The 16541-nt window shown below is 36.6% G+C and overlaps 1 protein-coding gene across 2 annotated transcripts in view; it reads right to left on the bottom strand.

The window, feature by feature from the left end:
• Positions 1–16541, bottom strand: part of LOC114649974 (cGMP-dependent 3',5'-cyclic phosphodiesterase) — a 736214-nt gene that overhangs the window by 17621 nt on the left and 702052 nt on the right. For both annotated transcript variants that reach the window (XM_051926538.1, XM_051926540.1), the window contains exons 25-28: positions 13017–13064; positions 9491–9565; positions 9278–9377; positions 2645–2757 (exon numbers count right to left, since the gene is read on the bottom strand). In XM_051926538.1, the coding sequence (XP_051782498.1) occupies positions 2645–2757; positions 9278–9377; positions 9491–9565; positions 13017–13064 (336 nt within the window). The remainder of the gene's footprint in view (positions 1–2644; positions 2758–9277; positions 9378–9490; positions 9566–13016; positions 13065–16541) is intronic.

The raw sequence follows: 16541 nt of genomic DNA, 5'->3' as shown, positions 1-16541 counted from the left end.
CCAAGTCAGAACTTTTCTTTCTCTTTAGTTTTTTGGCTTTATATTCATTCTGTTGTGTGTTCAGACCAAAGAATTTGTGTATATTCATTTATTTATTTACTAATATACCTATTTATTTAAACAACTTCTGTAAAAAGCCAAATTTCCCCATGGGGACAAATAAAGTTCTACCTTAGCATACTCAATGGAGCACACACTGAGTTGAGAACAGCAAAAAAAAAGGAATCCACTTGTTTATAAAGACATCCACATTCATAATAGAAACATTTTGGTGCAGATTCTGAGATGCTTTGAGACAGAGCTACTCAGCCAAGGACAAAGGATGGCCAGGTTTAAATTAAGTTATTTAAACGAACACAAGTTGAATGTAATATGTCAGTATCAGTGAAGCAGGCTGAGCTGAGAGCATTTCTATGAATATGGGCAGGAGCATTCACATTTTGATACAAATGAGAAAACTGTGATGCCTTCAAAATAAGAGAGTTAGTAATTCATTTTATAATGCTGAAATGTCTTAAAGCTATCACAGACGGAGGCAGAAAGCAAAAACGAGTAAGCAAGAAAAATGGGACTCTGTACAAAACAAAATATTAATAAGAAAGTCAGATGGGTGATGGGTAATCTGTTCTTTATATTTATACTACATAATATAACATTTCTGCCATCTTGGCCAATGGGGAGTGATTTAGACACGGAAATATTACTACCCAGAGGGGATTTATTCAGTACTTTAAAAACCGCCAAATTGTAATCAAATAAATGTGATGTTTTTAAAGTTCATTACAACTATATTTCTTATCATTAAGAGAGTGAGTATGGATTAGCTAAAATTCAGTGTGTAACTATATTCCAAACAGACCTCTGTGGAAATGCTTGGCCAGACTTTCAAAGGAGTTGGCACTGATGTAGACAATGTTGTGATGATGGAGTGTGTCACTGAAACCTTAACTTTTACAGAACACTTAAAATGTTTTGTGGTGGCATTCATTTACAAACTATCATATCAAGTTGGATGTACAATAATGAAGTCTCCCAAAACACAGATGCACCCATTGAGAGCTCAATGATTAGGCACCAAAAACAATCTAATCAAAACTGACAGAGAACCATTATCATCACAGGGAGTTGTTTTGAAGGCCCCCAGAGTTAAAGGTCTTCTAGTATAGAATGTTGGTGGAACAAAACCACACTAATACCCACTCCTCAGTCCCTTTTTAAGGACCTAATATAGGCTGAGCATTTATTGTAGAGACTGGAAAACCCCCTCATTGTCATATTCTTACTCCTCTCTTGCAGTATTTCTCCTAAATTTAAGATGAACAGTGTCATTCCTTCTTCTTTGTACTTCTGGCATGACGTTTCATGTTAGCTTTTCATGATGTTCTACATTACATATCGCCTCCTTCATTTTCGACAGACAGAAGAGAACATTCATTTTATCAAATGCTCTTGTTCAGCTAATAGCTAAGTTGTCCCAATATATCACCCAGATACTTCTTAAATGTTGGCAAGGTACAGGTAATAGGTGGGGACGAGTACAGCAGGCAACAGACAGCTGAGAAGTCAAAGGGGATACTGTCAGTAGTGCAAAAGCACATTTGTTTAACGCAAACTCTGGAAGTAATAACTACAGTGAAAAAATGGTATTAACAGGCAATGGAGATCATTTAATAATTGATATTATTAATAATGACCCTAGCTATATATTATGATGGGCAGGCTACCCAGAGATCATGTGATTCTTTAAAAGCTAGTGCTCAGCTCTTGCAGGGACACTTTGACCACAAGTTCCCAGGGGATAGCCCTAGGAGTTCCAAAGGCCATTTCTTACCATGAAGATGTTTACTGGAATGTTCTTGGTCTGTGATTAAGATGGTCTTTCTGACTTGCACATTACTAAATTCAGAATATGGGAGATATGTGGGTTGAGATTTGACTGGAGAAAAAAAAGTGACTGAAAGTGAAAAGAGAAAGAAAAGAGGAACATGTGATAGTGGGACCTTTAGGGTGGAAAGTGTATCAGACACTCTACCAGAAAGTCAAGGGTTCAAAACACAGTGAGGTGGCCCATAGAGGAAGCAGGGTTTTGCTTTTTGTAAATTTGTAAATTTTATAGTTTGTTGCTCCTTTCATTAATCTCCTTCCTTGTGTTCTTCATTATGTTCGTATCAGCTTTAAGCACCCAATGTTGCTCAGTGTTAAAATAACAGTTCATAGAAACTTATACCATATTATTAATATGTTTTTTAACATAATTCACAAATGTTAAAACTGACATATTGTATTCTTAAAATTTGCATAGCATTGCTGCATTTAATATTGCAACGTGGTTATTATTTCAATGGTTTTTGCAATCAAGTGTAAAAAATAAGGTTCCTAGTCAACTTGTATTACTTATAGGGTTACAAGATGTCACTTTGCACAGTCAGGTCCTCATAACTCAAAGGGTATTTGAAAGCATGGAGAACAGACAAATGTTCAATCGTAGACCACATCTTTCATCCTTTTTAAAAAGTAAATACTCATTTTTCAACTTTGGCACTTGTTGAGCCACCTAAATAGTAGCTGAGAGAATCAGCTCTACAGTTTTCCTCACAATGACTGATATCACCATGTTAAGGTTGATGTGACATTAGCTACCTACCGCTATCTTCCTTGTGGTCTTCCACCCTTTAGTTTGGTCTGATAAGTCACATGAGGTCATCAACAGGCAGAGAAGCAGACTGTGGTGCCCCTTCTTCAACGGGTTGTATCCCACTAAAAAGCAGAAATCAAAAAAATCAAATGTCTAAGCACAATCATACTGGAACTCATAGGAGGAGTGACAGCTCGGCTCTCGGCACTAAATAGTATCATTAAAACTGAGCTTTTAGTACTGACACATAATCATCCATCTATCTACTTCACGTGCCTAATCCAATATCAGGGTCGTGGACAGGAGTAGCCTAACTTGATCACATTTGTATAAGCCAGGGATCATGCTTGGACAAGGCATTATCCAATTACGGGCAGAATTATAACTTTTATTAAAATCATAAATGATTTAGCATTCAACTTTTAATTGTTTTACTAGTCAACAGTAAAGGAGAGCACAGGTTGCACTTCATAAGAGATGTCAACTGCTGACCAATTGTCTTCTAAACATTCCCTGTTAGCAGTATTATTCTTATTTCAGGTGACCTGGGAGCAGAACTGGAGGATTAATTAATGACTGAATCATTGTTTTACTTCATTCTATACTAGGAACTGTACAGTAACAATTCACCAAATCTGCCGCAAAAGTGTAGTCTAGCAGGACAAAAACATATGCATATGGTGCTGCCCTTACTTAAAAATTTTGGCTAATACTGTATACCATATTGGTCATGCAGAGGTCACTATAAAGGGAATTAATCCAGTGGATCGTGACTGTAATTTTAAAATGAGTTAATCAAGAACACTGGGAAACAGTTGAAAACTTGTTAAGGGTAAATTTCACACAAACATTAGGAAGTTTTTTCTTTACACAGAGAACCATATATACTTGGAATAAGCTAAGTGGTGAGGTAGACAGTAGATTTTAGGGACTTTCAAAACTAGACTTGATGTTGTTTTAGAAGAATTAAGTGGATAGGACTGGCAAGCTTTGTTGGGCTGAATGGCCTGTTCTTGTCTAGATGTTTCTAATGTTCTAATATTTGATCAGGATTTATCTTCTCTCCCAAAGATATATATATATTTGGATGATTGGCCCCCAATGTTTGTGTGCATGAGTGTGGCCTGTGGTGGACTAATACCCTGACCAGTGAAGATTCCTTGTTTGCAGCTGAAGTTGTAGGGGTAGGGGGTGGTGGTTGGGGTTGATCTGGTTTAAAATAGTTTGAGAATGTTATGTTATTAATGACAGAGGTATGGTTCTATGCCCTGCACCCATAGAAAATTTCTGATGTATGTTCATACCTCCTACAAAAGTAATAACACATGTGAAGATGAAGAAGTGAAATTTCTCATTTTTGAACCACAACTTGAACCACATACAGTACTGCAGATGAACAAATTGAACTCAAAACAATAAGCTACAGATGTGCTGCACAGGAAAATTGCTGAACTACTGCTGGGAGTTCCAGCAGGAGAGATGGACTGAGTGTAAGCAGCAAGTGTTGCATCCAATTCAGTCCCTCTTGTCCCTTCCAACAAAAATGTCAGTCAGACCTCAAAATTAGTGAAGTTTCACAATCAGGGCTTGCACAGAAATCAGTACTAGACATCACCCTTCTCTACAGATCACTGCAAGGTCCAAATTCCATTCTCTTAAAAAAATGTATTCACCTTTATGCACTTCACCCACAGCAAGAAATCTGTGAGAGTGTGTATTTGTGGGGCACAATGCTCGATTCTCTTCATATCATAGAACAGGAGCACTAACTATTAAGTGAACTACAAATTATGGCACACTGTAAGACACCGATTGCACAACGATAAAGTCGGGCATCGCACCTCACTCAGTTTTGGAGATGTGTAACGCAGCCCTCCTCTTTGTCGCACCACCTGAAATGCCATCTTGCACCCCCTGGGGATGTGAACACCCCAGATTGGGATCCCCTCATTTTAGGCAATTTGTTTCTTAGCTGATCAATTCTAATTTTGTAATTTGTGGCAAGAAGAACCTATCCTAACAGCGTAATAGCTAGGCTCCTTTGATTGCTAATTAAAATCAGCTTCTTCATTAGAAAGGTATATTCACCTACTGTAACCAGATACATTTGGACAGAAGCATACTATTTTACAATTTTAGATCAATGGAAAATTTAGTATTTTGTTAGACATTTTACTGTATCACTCGCATGCTATCATTCTGCTTTTCCAATTATTCTTTTGGAGATAGTATGAAGTCATGAAATCTACTTTATAAAGTCAGAAAACAAATCATCTACATTTCTGTCAAATAAATAAAGACATATTTTGCTTTTGCAGAAAAAATCCGCCTAACTGACTTGGGAAGCCATTAAATTTTGAGACTAGTCTCTGCTTAAGAAATTGACTGGAAATACAATTCACAGCCATGGATAGGATATGTCTAATTTAAAAAAGAAAAATGAACTAATACTGTAACTCTGAAACATGTTACACTAAGTCTCAGAGTTCCTTGCCAGCCAATTCACATTCACAAAACAGAGTAGGCAGCAGCTAAAAGCCAAGGGAATATAATTTCTGAAAAGTGTTTCTCATACATATTCAATGGAGCGAATGACAGATAATACAGCGAGAAACACAAGGAAAGCAATTATATATATATATATATATATATATATATATATATATATATATATATATATATATATATATATATATATATATATATATAAAGTATTTACTGTCCCATTGGGCTCAATAGTACAGGCTTTCCTTCAGGTGGAGCTTGCCAAAACAGCTCTCCTTCCATCACTCAGTTCTGTTAGGCCATCCATTTTCAAATTATAACCATTACAGACTACAACATACCTGGATTGAATTGTAAATTAATTTGCATTTGCATTGACCTCTGTTACGGATTCTTCCATATCTACATTTTATTTATTTTTTTAATTTTACTATTTGTGAGACCCTTTGAGGTGCACGTTTGTAAAATGTGCTGTACAATTTGGTTAGAGTATATACAATGGCCAGAGACTACTGATTCCATCTCTCAGTAGCCAATGAACGCCCTGCCTCACCACTTGATTAGCAATTACTCTACCTAGTTATTCCTGATGTTTTTCACAGGATAAACATTTTGGGGAACCACCATACTGTAGAGCTTTAAAAGTTCCTGACCACAGAACCCTCTGATGAAACTCAGTGACTGAAGCTGAGCTGAAGTCATATTCGGTTCTTGATGCACCTTATAGGGCTAAAACACCTCTCTCAATTACAGAACTGTCAGGGTCTGAACTGTAGGCTGTGTAGCTTTTGCCCTGCAATGGCTTCCCATTAGGTGAATGGGTACTGACTTTGTCATTAGCTGTTGTAAACTACTGATAAGAGTTCTTCTTCCCCATCCATATCTATCCTGAGTGTCTGGGGAGTTTAATTTTTCTTTCATTATAGTGATACCATATAGAAACGTGGACCACTTCAGTTGTCCTTTTTCTCTGCTGATGTGACCTTGGGTGCAAAATCTTGGATTAACCTTCTTTGATGATGGTAAGCCCCAGACATTTTAGTGAAAAAACTGTTATGTAGGTCTTATTTAATTCCATGTAAGAACTCGCTGGAAGCGTCATAGATCATTCAAGTGGCATTGAGTCCACTTCAAAGCCCTATATAACATTTGTACTCTTGCACATTCCCAAATGCCACTTCTGCTAACATTTCTTAGCTACCACAACACATTTAGGCCTGCTTTACAAAATGATCATAAATATAACTATGCCTTGAGTCCAAACATACATTTTTAGAAACTATGGTATTTTAAGGAATGTCTGCCCAAATTCCACTGATCAGAGACACTGCCCATTAACTATGGGTGGAGTGTACAGCAAGGATATTCCTTCAAGCTGCCCACAACAATAAATAGTTTATTAGAAGACGGCAGGCAAGCAAAAATAACAAAGCATAACATTTGGCAAGTTGCTAAATCCTATTCAGAGGCACAGGGGGGCAGATTTTACTCCTAATTTTGTGCTCAGAAGGAAGAACCCTGTTCAGAGTCCACTCTCGCAAGGCCAGTTTAGGGTCACCAATTATAGTAACCCAACCTGCACATCTAAAAGGGATCTCACCAAGGTTTATTTTGAAACAATTAATCTTTACATCAGTAACCTTCTTAATTTATTCTATATGCACACTGAGATTATTTAAAAGTTTATCAGACAAAACATAAAATATTTCATTCATATATCAAATTATATTAAAAACGTTTTCCATCACGTCTGCGATATTCAGCCTTGACCACTCCCCTCCACACTGCTCGCCCAAGCATTACTCCTACTGAGCACATCTTCTCCACGTACCACCCTGTGACACACTCAGTGCTAAGTCACCCTTCAACGCAGTCAGTTATAATGGCAAGGAAGAAAAGCAAATTATCTATTCAAGAACGCTGAATTTTAGATTGCGATAGAAAATGAGTAGCAAGAGCTGACAATGAACTTCGAAAAAAAAGAAACTGAACAAAAAAAAGAGCTGCATATAATAAAGATCAAGAACAAAGAGAATTATCCAATTAAAAAGAAAGAGAAAAATATCCGAACAATGTGAAAACAGAAATGCAAAAAAGCAATGTTTACAGAATTTAAGTTAAAAGGATAAAGTCATTCGTAATATTGATTTTGACAAGGCGTTAATATAATTTAATTTTTTATTTACTTCTATTACGTTTTATTACATTTTACTTTTTTTTACTAAATTTCATTATTCATTGGTATTTAAAATAAATATTTGTAGTGAAACACTCAAGTGACTGATTTTCTATCTATAATAAGTAAAGATCAAACTGTGCCCAGCATACTCTTCTATATACCATCTCTTTAAATACAATCACTTTCTCTAACTGACAAGTGCGCCAATGCCCTTCGAGCAGATCAGCTGTGAGATGGTGGGCGGCAGAAGCGAGCGGGGGTTTATTTCAAGAAAAAATGTACTTTAGGACATAGGTGGTAAAAGGAGTTTGTGCATAGAAATGGCTACAAAGAAACTGCTCGAATGCTTTACATTTCCTAACTGCTTTTATTATTTTACAAGTATCTCACCCTAGAAATAGTAACACTCTATTTCCCTGAATGTGTATGATCTCCTTTAATGTAAGGGCACTTACATTATCATCTAGTTTTCATATTACAGCATAACACTTTAAAGTGTGGTTTGAGAATTAAAAAAAAAAAGTGTCAATACAAGTTCCACTTTATACGATACTCCAAATATCATGAAGTGGCGAGGCGGCCTTTTGCAGTTATGCAACTAAAAACAGGAATACTTAACTGATAGAGATATGCCAGGCTAACACGAAGGATCATTTAAAAAAAAAACTCCAAAAAGCCCACTTTTTAATTTGGCATTATCATAGTTACATTTTAGTTGTACTCCTAAAAGAATATACTGTACATGCTAGGAATTATCATATTCTTCATGTATTTGCAATAATTTCTAATCTCTGCTTTGCTTTCTTTTGCACTTTTTCTGCGGTGGCATTTGGTGCCACCACTACCTGATAGAGACCCATTACGTCGAATCCTTTAGGAAGAAGCCTGAAAGAATAACTTCCTGGTTTTTTGGCTTTGGATCCCCTGCAGATTTTGTTTTTTCTCCAGCATATCTTGAATTTCTTTTAATTTTTTCTGTCCTCCTGTCCATCTAAAGTCATCTTTAGAGACTTTGAATACGATACTATATATGAGAACTTCACCTTTAAAGTAATTATATATTTCTTTCATGGAAGCCAGTATTGATTTATTGTTTGTTATTTATTCATTATTATTCTTACCAAAGGTAAATTGTTTTTCTTTTCTTGCATCCATTTATTTGACACCTTGTAAAGCACCTTGAACTACTCCCTGGTATGGAAATGTGCTATAGAAAGAAATGCTATTGCTGTTGTGCTTAGTCCTGTGACACAAAAGTATAACAAAAATGAACAAACTTAATGTTCTTGTAGAGCACTACCAGCTTTTTCCTTTCTCAGAGTCACAGCACAACTTTTAAATCCTACCAGAGGCAGGAATATAGCTTACTTATTGATTAATAAACAAAACATAACTTAATTGTTTTAAATTATTACTGCCAACAGCAAAAGCTAAAATTTTGTCTTTTTCAAAGCTTGTTTTTTAAACATATTTGATGAATAATACAAGTCAAAAAGTATTTGCAATAATGTTTCGATTTTTTAATAAGATTAGCTGCAGTGGTAGTTGCAAGTGTGTATGTGTGAGGTTTGTTTGTCTAAGCTGCTGTCACAAAGGTCCAAACATTGTTAGCATGGTTGCTCCCCTTTCTACGGACCAAAAGAACAGCAATATGCTGTTATCGATTTTTAATGTGCAGAAGGTATACAGATCATTAGTAGACTTCTAGCATAGTATGAAAACAACAAAGGAGTGTATACAAATGGAGTTCAAGTTCAATAATAACTGCATGACAGTCACAGATGAAGAACTATGAGGACTGGTGAAAGTAGTCTGCCCGTGACATGGTTCTAGCAAACAGACTTGTGACTCCTGGATAATTCTCGACTGACCCTCATAAATGTTTTCAAAGAGAAAGAAATTCCATTTTCATTAATTTAATTGTTCATTGTAAGCTATAAAAGCAAAATAACACTTACCATCAGCCATTTTCTGCAAGTCTTTAAATATGCGAAGATGGTGGGCCAAGTCTGTTGCTAGAATGATATCTCTCATGAGATCCAGCATTCTTTGGTAATCCTATACAATGTAATGCATACACACAATGTTTATTTTTATTTGTTAACCTGATACAGATTTTGTTTCTATTAAATCATTTAAAATTTATTCGTATTACTTTTCTTTATACTAACCTTCCTGGAGAACTGCTCAAAGATATTGCAACCATGAGTGTTTAGAATTGCTATAGCCTGTGCAAAATGGTGTCTCTGGAAAGAAAACATAATTAAAATGTTAATAGATACGTGGCAGACAGTTCAGTGTATTAATTCCAAAATAAACTATGTGTCATATCACTTTCTTTCTTTCTTTCTTTCTTTCTTTCTTTCTTTCTTTCTTTCTTTCTTTCTTTCTTTCTTTCTTTCTTTCTTTCTTTCTTTCTTTCTTTCTTTCTTTCTTTCTTTCTTTCTCCTTAACTGTCCTTTCAATTTCTTCCATTATAAAAGTAAATCCTTTTCCAGTTCTTATATGTCTGTAAGTCCTCTCTTTTTAATTCAACTGTGCATAATAAAATGTATGTATTTACATAGAGAGTTTCTTTGAAATAAGTTTTTTGTATGTCAAATATTTAATTTTTGTGTATGAGGATGACATTGGTAACACATTATTTCAGCAACATGAATTGGCTGCTTAAAATTAAATACTGGGTAAATATTTGTTGTCAATTTATTTATTTAATTGAATGGACATTTAATGCAAAGTACTTTAAAATTGCTGCTGCATGGATTTTTTTATTGAGTGGACACCTCAGGAGACGTCAGTCAGTCAGTCAGTGTCCAACCCACTATATCCTAACACAGGGTCAGGGGGTCTGCTGGAGCCAATCCGAGCCAGCACAGGGCACAAGGCAGGAAGAAATCCCCGGGCAGGGCGCCAGCCCACCGTAAGGCACACACCCACACACCAAGCACACACTAGGGACAATTTAGGATTGCCAATGCACCTAACCTAACTGGGAGCACCTGGAGGAAACCCTGGCAGACATGGGGAGAACGCCTCAGGAGAAGTGAAAACTTTATTGTTTTATAGGCTGTTTTCATTAATGTCTGTGGTAAAATTAATTACAGAATGTATAAATTTAATTATATTATCAGGTCAATTTATTATTTTTTATGTTTCACAACATGTGATTCACAAATGTTACTGTAATATCACACAAATGATCTAGAAAATCCTTGTTAATCATATTCACATGTTGAGCAGTGACTGTCTCGACAAGCTGATCCTACTTTGTATTATATACAATATATGTATTATGTACTGTATGTATTGTATATATTGTTACACATGTGCGAGTAGGAGGAAGCTGAGTGGACCAAGTCAAGGTAATTACCCGCCAGGCCCAGGGGTGACAGGTTGCACTAATCCCACTTCTGATATCTCTGCAAGCCAGATACAGGAAAATCCTACAAGATGCACCACCAACCACACCACAGATGATGTCACTTCCAGTTTTGGCCTTTAAAGCTGTGATCATTTCATCATCACATCAGTTCAATTCAGTACTCAAACCAATGCACAGGAGTGTGCTGTCAAAACCCATTTGCAGCCAGGGATAATATATGGGTGGCTGCCCCAAACCTTTTTGTGTGTGTCGAGGATGTTCTTTTCACAATATTCTGTTTACTGCACTGTAATTACAAAATCAGTGAATAATTCACTTCAGTTAAAACAAAAATAGCACATATGTAAAACCAGTGTTGGGGAATGTTGTTTAAAAGATAAAAAAAATTACTCACAAAAAAATAGCTAAATATGTTATATAGTTTCTTATAATAAAATGTAATGTATTACCAACAAGTTTTCTCCTTTTGTATGAAAAACTGCACATTTCACTGGCCAGCATTTGTTCTTATTATTAAATCTGAAGCCCAGAGCTGGCTTATGCTAATATTTTGTTGTGCTTAAGTAAAAAAAAAAGTGTGCGTTCATATGCTGAAAGAAGGAAAAATAGTTAATTTTTTTACACTGCCGTGGGATTAGTTGTCCATAGTATGAGCTGGCATTCCATCAGGCAAATAATCAGCTTCAGTGCCAGCTGTACAGTAGAAGTAGTGGATACAAACAGCAGGCCTGTCAAAGTCGCATAAGCTAGCACAGCAAAGGCGAGTAAGCACCCTAGAGTGATGTAAAGTAATCCATTGGCACTAGGGGTCAGGGAGCAGCACAACAACCTGGCGCTACAAAATGAAATAAGCCAATTGTAATGATTGTGCCTTTGAGAGGACTCTTTAGAGCAACATGCTGTATTACTACCCCACCCCAATACACATTGAGGGAACAGTAGTGGAGAGAATCAGTTGTTTCAGATTCTTGGAGATATCAATATCAGTAAGGATCTAAGCTGGTCACACCATATAGGTGTGATCACGAAAGCAGCAATACAGCAGCTCTTCTTTCTGCAGCAGCTATGGAGATTTAGCATGGACTCCACCAATTTTTACTGATGTACTGTCGAGAGTATTCTGTGTGGTTGCATCATGACCTGGTATGGCAGCTGTAATGCTTTGGACTGCAAAACTCTACAGAGGATGGTCAGATCAGCGCAATACATCACTATGACTGAGCTGCCAGCCATCCATGACCTCTACAGACCGCACTGCAAGATGAAGACACAGCGGATCCTCTCTGATCCCAGCCACAGATCCTTCACGCTCCTGACGTCTCCTAGGTGGTACAGGTGCATCCAGACCCGCACCAGCAGGTTCAGGGACAGTTTCTACCCACAAGCTATCAGGCTACTGATGTGCTGATTCCTTACCACTTAACAGTAACAGTTATTTTAAATACTAATCATTTTTAGACTTGCCTTCTGTATATAGGCTGGAACATACATATAGATGCACTATATTCCCTTGGAATACAGACATTTAAAATTTTATTATGCACCTTGCCATTTCATTCTTACTTTTACTATTTTTAGTTTTTTATTAATGTTAAGTGTTTTTACTGTGTAATTTGAGGTGGCTCTGAGTCCAAGAATTTCATTACTAGTAATGATGTTCCATTGTTACCTGTACATGACAATAAACATGATACTTATCAAAACCAGAGATCTCTCCCATAATATCTCATAGCTAAAACACTAATCAAAAAATTGTAGTAATGAGAACAGAAGCAAATAATCAGGAACTAGGAACACTAAAGCTCTTAAAGTACACACATACAAAAAATACTCTTTTTAAGGATATCTATAAATATTACTTGCATCACTTTCTCATTTATGGTACCCCATTAAAAGAAAATGGTGACAGCAACAGCACAATTTAATTTATTAATCATTTAAAACAATATTAATAATAAAAAAACAACTTCAAAATATGATGCACCGTCTCAAAGAACCCAAAATGGGAACAGCCATGGACAAAAACGAAGCTGAAACAAGTGGCCAGTAAATTTTAAAACAGCCAGATTCATAATCCTTTTGTTTATTTTTGTACTTTTATTGCTCCTTCCCTGGTGTGCTTTACTTATAATTATGATCCCATTTTGCATATCTTTGGCATTCTTGATATTCATTCTGGGTTTGGTGAAATCTCAAGAGTGCTTCCTATCTTCCACAGTCTGTACTTTAGAGCTGAACTCATCATGTATTATATCCCTCAGATGAGACAAAAGCTGTACACATGATGATTGTAATAAAAGACCTTCAAGCCTTACCTCCATCACCGATCCCTCTGAACTGTACAAAGCAGCCAGTACAGATTTCTGGTGGTAAAAACAAAGTGAAATAAAGAATAAGATTCTAATGATGCAAAAATAATCATCTGATCAAACAGTTTGGAGGATAAACACTGCACAGAAGAATGTAATGAATGTGATGCCTGTAAAATATATATATGTATATTTAATATAATGCCTAGACTGCTTTTCATGTAACAGTTTCCTGTAACATCACAGGTAGAAGAATACAGCCCAGTGTGACATGGATATATTGTATCCCATATTTATTACAAAAGCGCTAAGAAAACCACTAATCTTAAACCCAGAAGGCACCCTCACATATGCGGTTATTTAATTACTCACTGGATATGTTAAGCACACATTTACAGTATGTTCAGCTGGTTTTAAAAAGTGTGTAGGGGCTGCGGCAAACATAGCTTAGGCGTTTTCTTACAGATGTAACTGATGATGCCTGAGGGCACTGAGCACCACTGATCTAACTGACTTGCCTGTTTAAGGCAGCAGCCCCGTTCCCCAGAGGGCATTGTGATCCACAAGACTCAGGCTGGGATAGAAATGGTAGTAAGTAGTAAAACTCACAATAGACATAAGATTTCTTTTTGTTCATTTTCTTTTGAGGTATTCCTTCTTTTTATCTTTAACAGAACTAAACTGAAAATGTATCTTAACATATTTAGGTAATTGTTTTTTGCATAATATGTTATAAAATGACTGAATAAATTCGATTCGAATGCTCACTTCTTTCTGCATTGGATTTGTTTATTACTTGCAGAAGGAATGGAGAAAACATGTCAGCTCAAGGAGAAAAAGCCCAAAAGATGACAATGTTGAACCAACTGTGTCTCAATGACTGTGAAGCTACAATAAAACCAAGCTGTGTCGACATTATAGTTTTACTTTTCGTTGTTGCTTATATCATTTTATTACTTTCACAGCTAATTGCCCTGAATAATGTCATCTTCTTACAGTGGTTATTATAATCCGATTGATGATTATAGAGTCTATAAAAATGATTCACACCCTTTGGAGATTTTACATTTTATTTTTATACAACATTGAATCCCAGTGGATTTAAATGAGCTTTTTTGACACTGATCAACAATAAAAGACTCATTAATGTTAACGTGAAAACAGGTCTCCACAAAGTGGTCTAAATTCATTATAAATATAAAACAGAATATAATTAATATCAGTATTCACCCCCAAACAGCCTTAAGACTACATGCACAGGTCTTTTCCAGCTTTGCACATCAGGGCACTACACTATCACCCCCCCCGTAAAAATGCCACCCCTTCATTCAGGTTGAATGGGGATTGTGAGTGAACAGCCATTTTTAAGTCCTGCCACAAACTCTCCAATTCCATTGAGATCTGGAGTCTTACTCAGCCACTCCAGGACATTATCATTGTTGTTTATAAGCCATTCATTCTTTATACTTGGGTGTCATTGTCTTCTTGAAAAACAAATCTTCTCCCAAGGTGTAGGTTTCTTGCAGACCGCATCTGTTTTTCATCTAGGTAGGATTTCCTCATATTTTGCTGCATTCATTTTACCCCCTGTCCTCACAAGCCTTCTAGTTCCTGCTGCAAGGTAGAACTGCACAGCATGATGTGACCACCATCATGCTTGACCATGAGCATGTTGCGTTTTTGATAATGTGCAGTGTTTAGCTTACGCAAAACATGCTGTTTAGTTCAATGGCAAAAAAAGCTCAATTTTGGCCTAATCAGACCATGGAATCTTCTTCGAGCTGACCTCAGAGTTTCCCATGTGCCTTCTTGCAAACCCTAGCTGAGATGTCCTGTGCATTTTGTAACAGTGGCTTTCTCTTGGCCACTCTCCTAAAAAGCTGCAACTGGTGAAGCCCCTGGGTAACAGGTGTGGTATGCACAGTCTTTCCAGTCTCCGCTACTGCAATTTGTAAGTCCAATCAGAGACCTCATCGGCCTACTGTGGGCCTCTCTCACTAGTCTTCTTCTTACATAATCACTCAGTTTGCTCTGTTCAGATTTACAGCATGTTCTCTTTCCATTTCTTAATGTCTGCTTTAACTGGACTCCAAGGGATAGTCAGTGACTTGGCTATTTTCTTGTCTCCATCCTCTAATTGTGGTTTTCAATCAGTTTTTCATGCTGTTGCCTGGAATGTCTTGATTGTGTAGGTTAGGCTACCGTACTGACTCGCCTCAACTCGGACCTTTCACACTGAAATTAATGGAAACCCTTTGACTATAGACAGGTGATCTTCACTGACTTAACTGCGTGACTTTAAAAACCAACTGGCTGCACCAGTGATGATTTAGGTGTGTCACATGAAAGGGGGTGTAATCGAGCAATTGTGGTTTTATTTGCATTTGTATTTGAACACTTTGAAGAGATCTGTTTTCACTTTGGGCATTCAAGAGTCTGTTTCTCTTGATCAGTGTCAAAAGAGCAAATGAAATTTACTATGATTGAGTGTTGTATCACAATTTGAAAACTTCCAAGGGCTGACTTCTTTTTTCAGGCACTCTATTTTATAAATTATATATTGTATATTGGATTGATTTGCATCTCACTTGCTCATTTTCATCATTCTGCCTAGCTGTCGATCCTAGTTTTCTAGGCACACTACATACTGAATGTACACACTACACATATACTTCACTCACAAGTCTCCTCTGCCATGTTCTCTCCATTCAGTTGCAATTGCTGCTGAGATCATGATCAAGTCGCGGTCCAGCCCTCCATTGTCTTGTCCCCTCATATGTCCCTCTAACAGTCTTTTGTTGATCTACCTGTTCTCTGCCTTTCCTGCAGTAGGTGTGCTGAAAATGAGCATGATTCCTCATTTCTTGTGATCAGGCTTTTTCATGATGTTCCATATTTTTGTGCTGCTGAAGGCAGACCTATTATCAAAATGTCTGTTAAGGTTTTCCTGCCTCCCGTTGTCCAACTGTTTTGACCCTACCAGCCAAGGACTAACTTTATTGTACAGACAGTTTACATCCAGCCTTGAAATGAACTGTAGTACTAATCTCCATGTGTTCTACATTAAAGTTTCCTTCTCTGCTACTTGTTAACTTTGTACATTCTTTTTAAGCACTGAAATATATTGATTTTCTTCGTTGCCTTGGGTAAAGGCACCTGCTAAATAAAGAATAAACAGATAAAGAAGATAAAAATCTGTTTTGATTGATTGAGAGAGGAGAACATATTTATTCAAAGAAAAGTAAATCTAAGGAAAAGTACAGTACAGTAAACAGCCTGTAGCTTTCTGGATGTTTATGCCCTGCAGTATTGAGGCTCATTGGCCATGCACAGTGCTTACTTCACGGAAACATTTTTTTAGCCTATTTCAGAAGACTATAGAAGAAAAACACTGGCATATTCTGAAACTTTTAAAAGATTGTGGTGTTAAAAGTTCATAATTTTTTTTGTTGTTTTTGTTAACCAGTGTATATAATAGCCTTTACTCTTATATTCACAGCAATTATTAATTATTATGAGAGGTTTCTAAAT

This window comes from Erpetoichthys calabaricus, chromosome 4, assembly GCF_900747795.2.
Source record: "Erpetoichthys calabaricus chromosome 4, fErpCal1.3, whole genome shotgun sequence".
Taxonomy (NCBI): Eukaryota; Metazoa; Chordata; class Cladistia; order Polypteriformes; family Polypteridae; genus Erpetoichthys; species Erpetoichthys calabaricus.
Note: the sequence above shows the minus strand (reverse complement) of the source record. Positions and strands in the feature narration are given on the sequence as shown.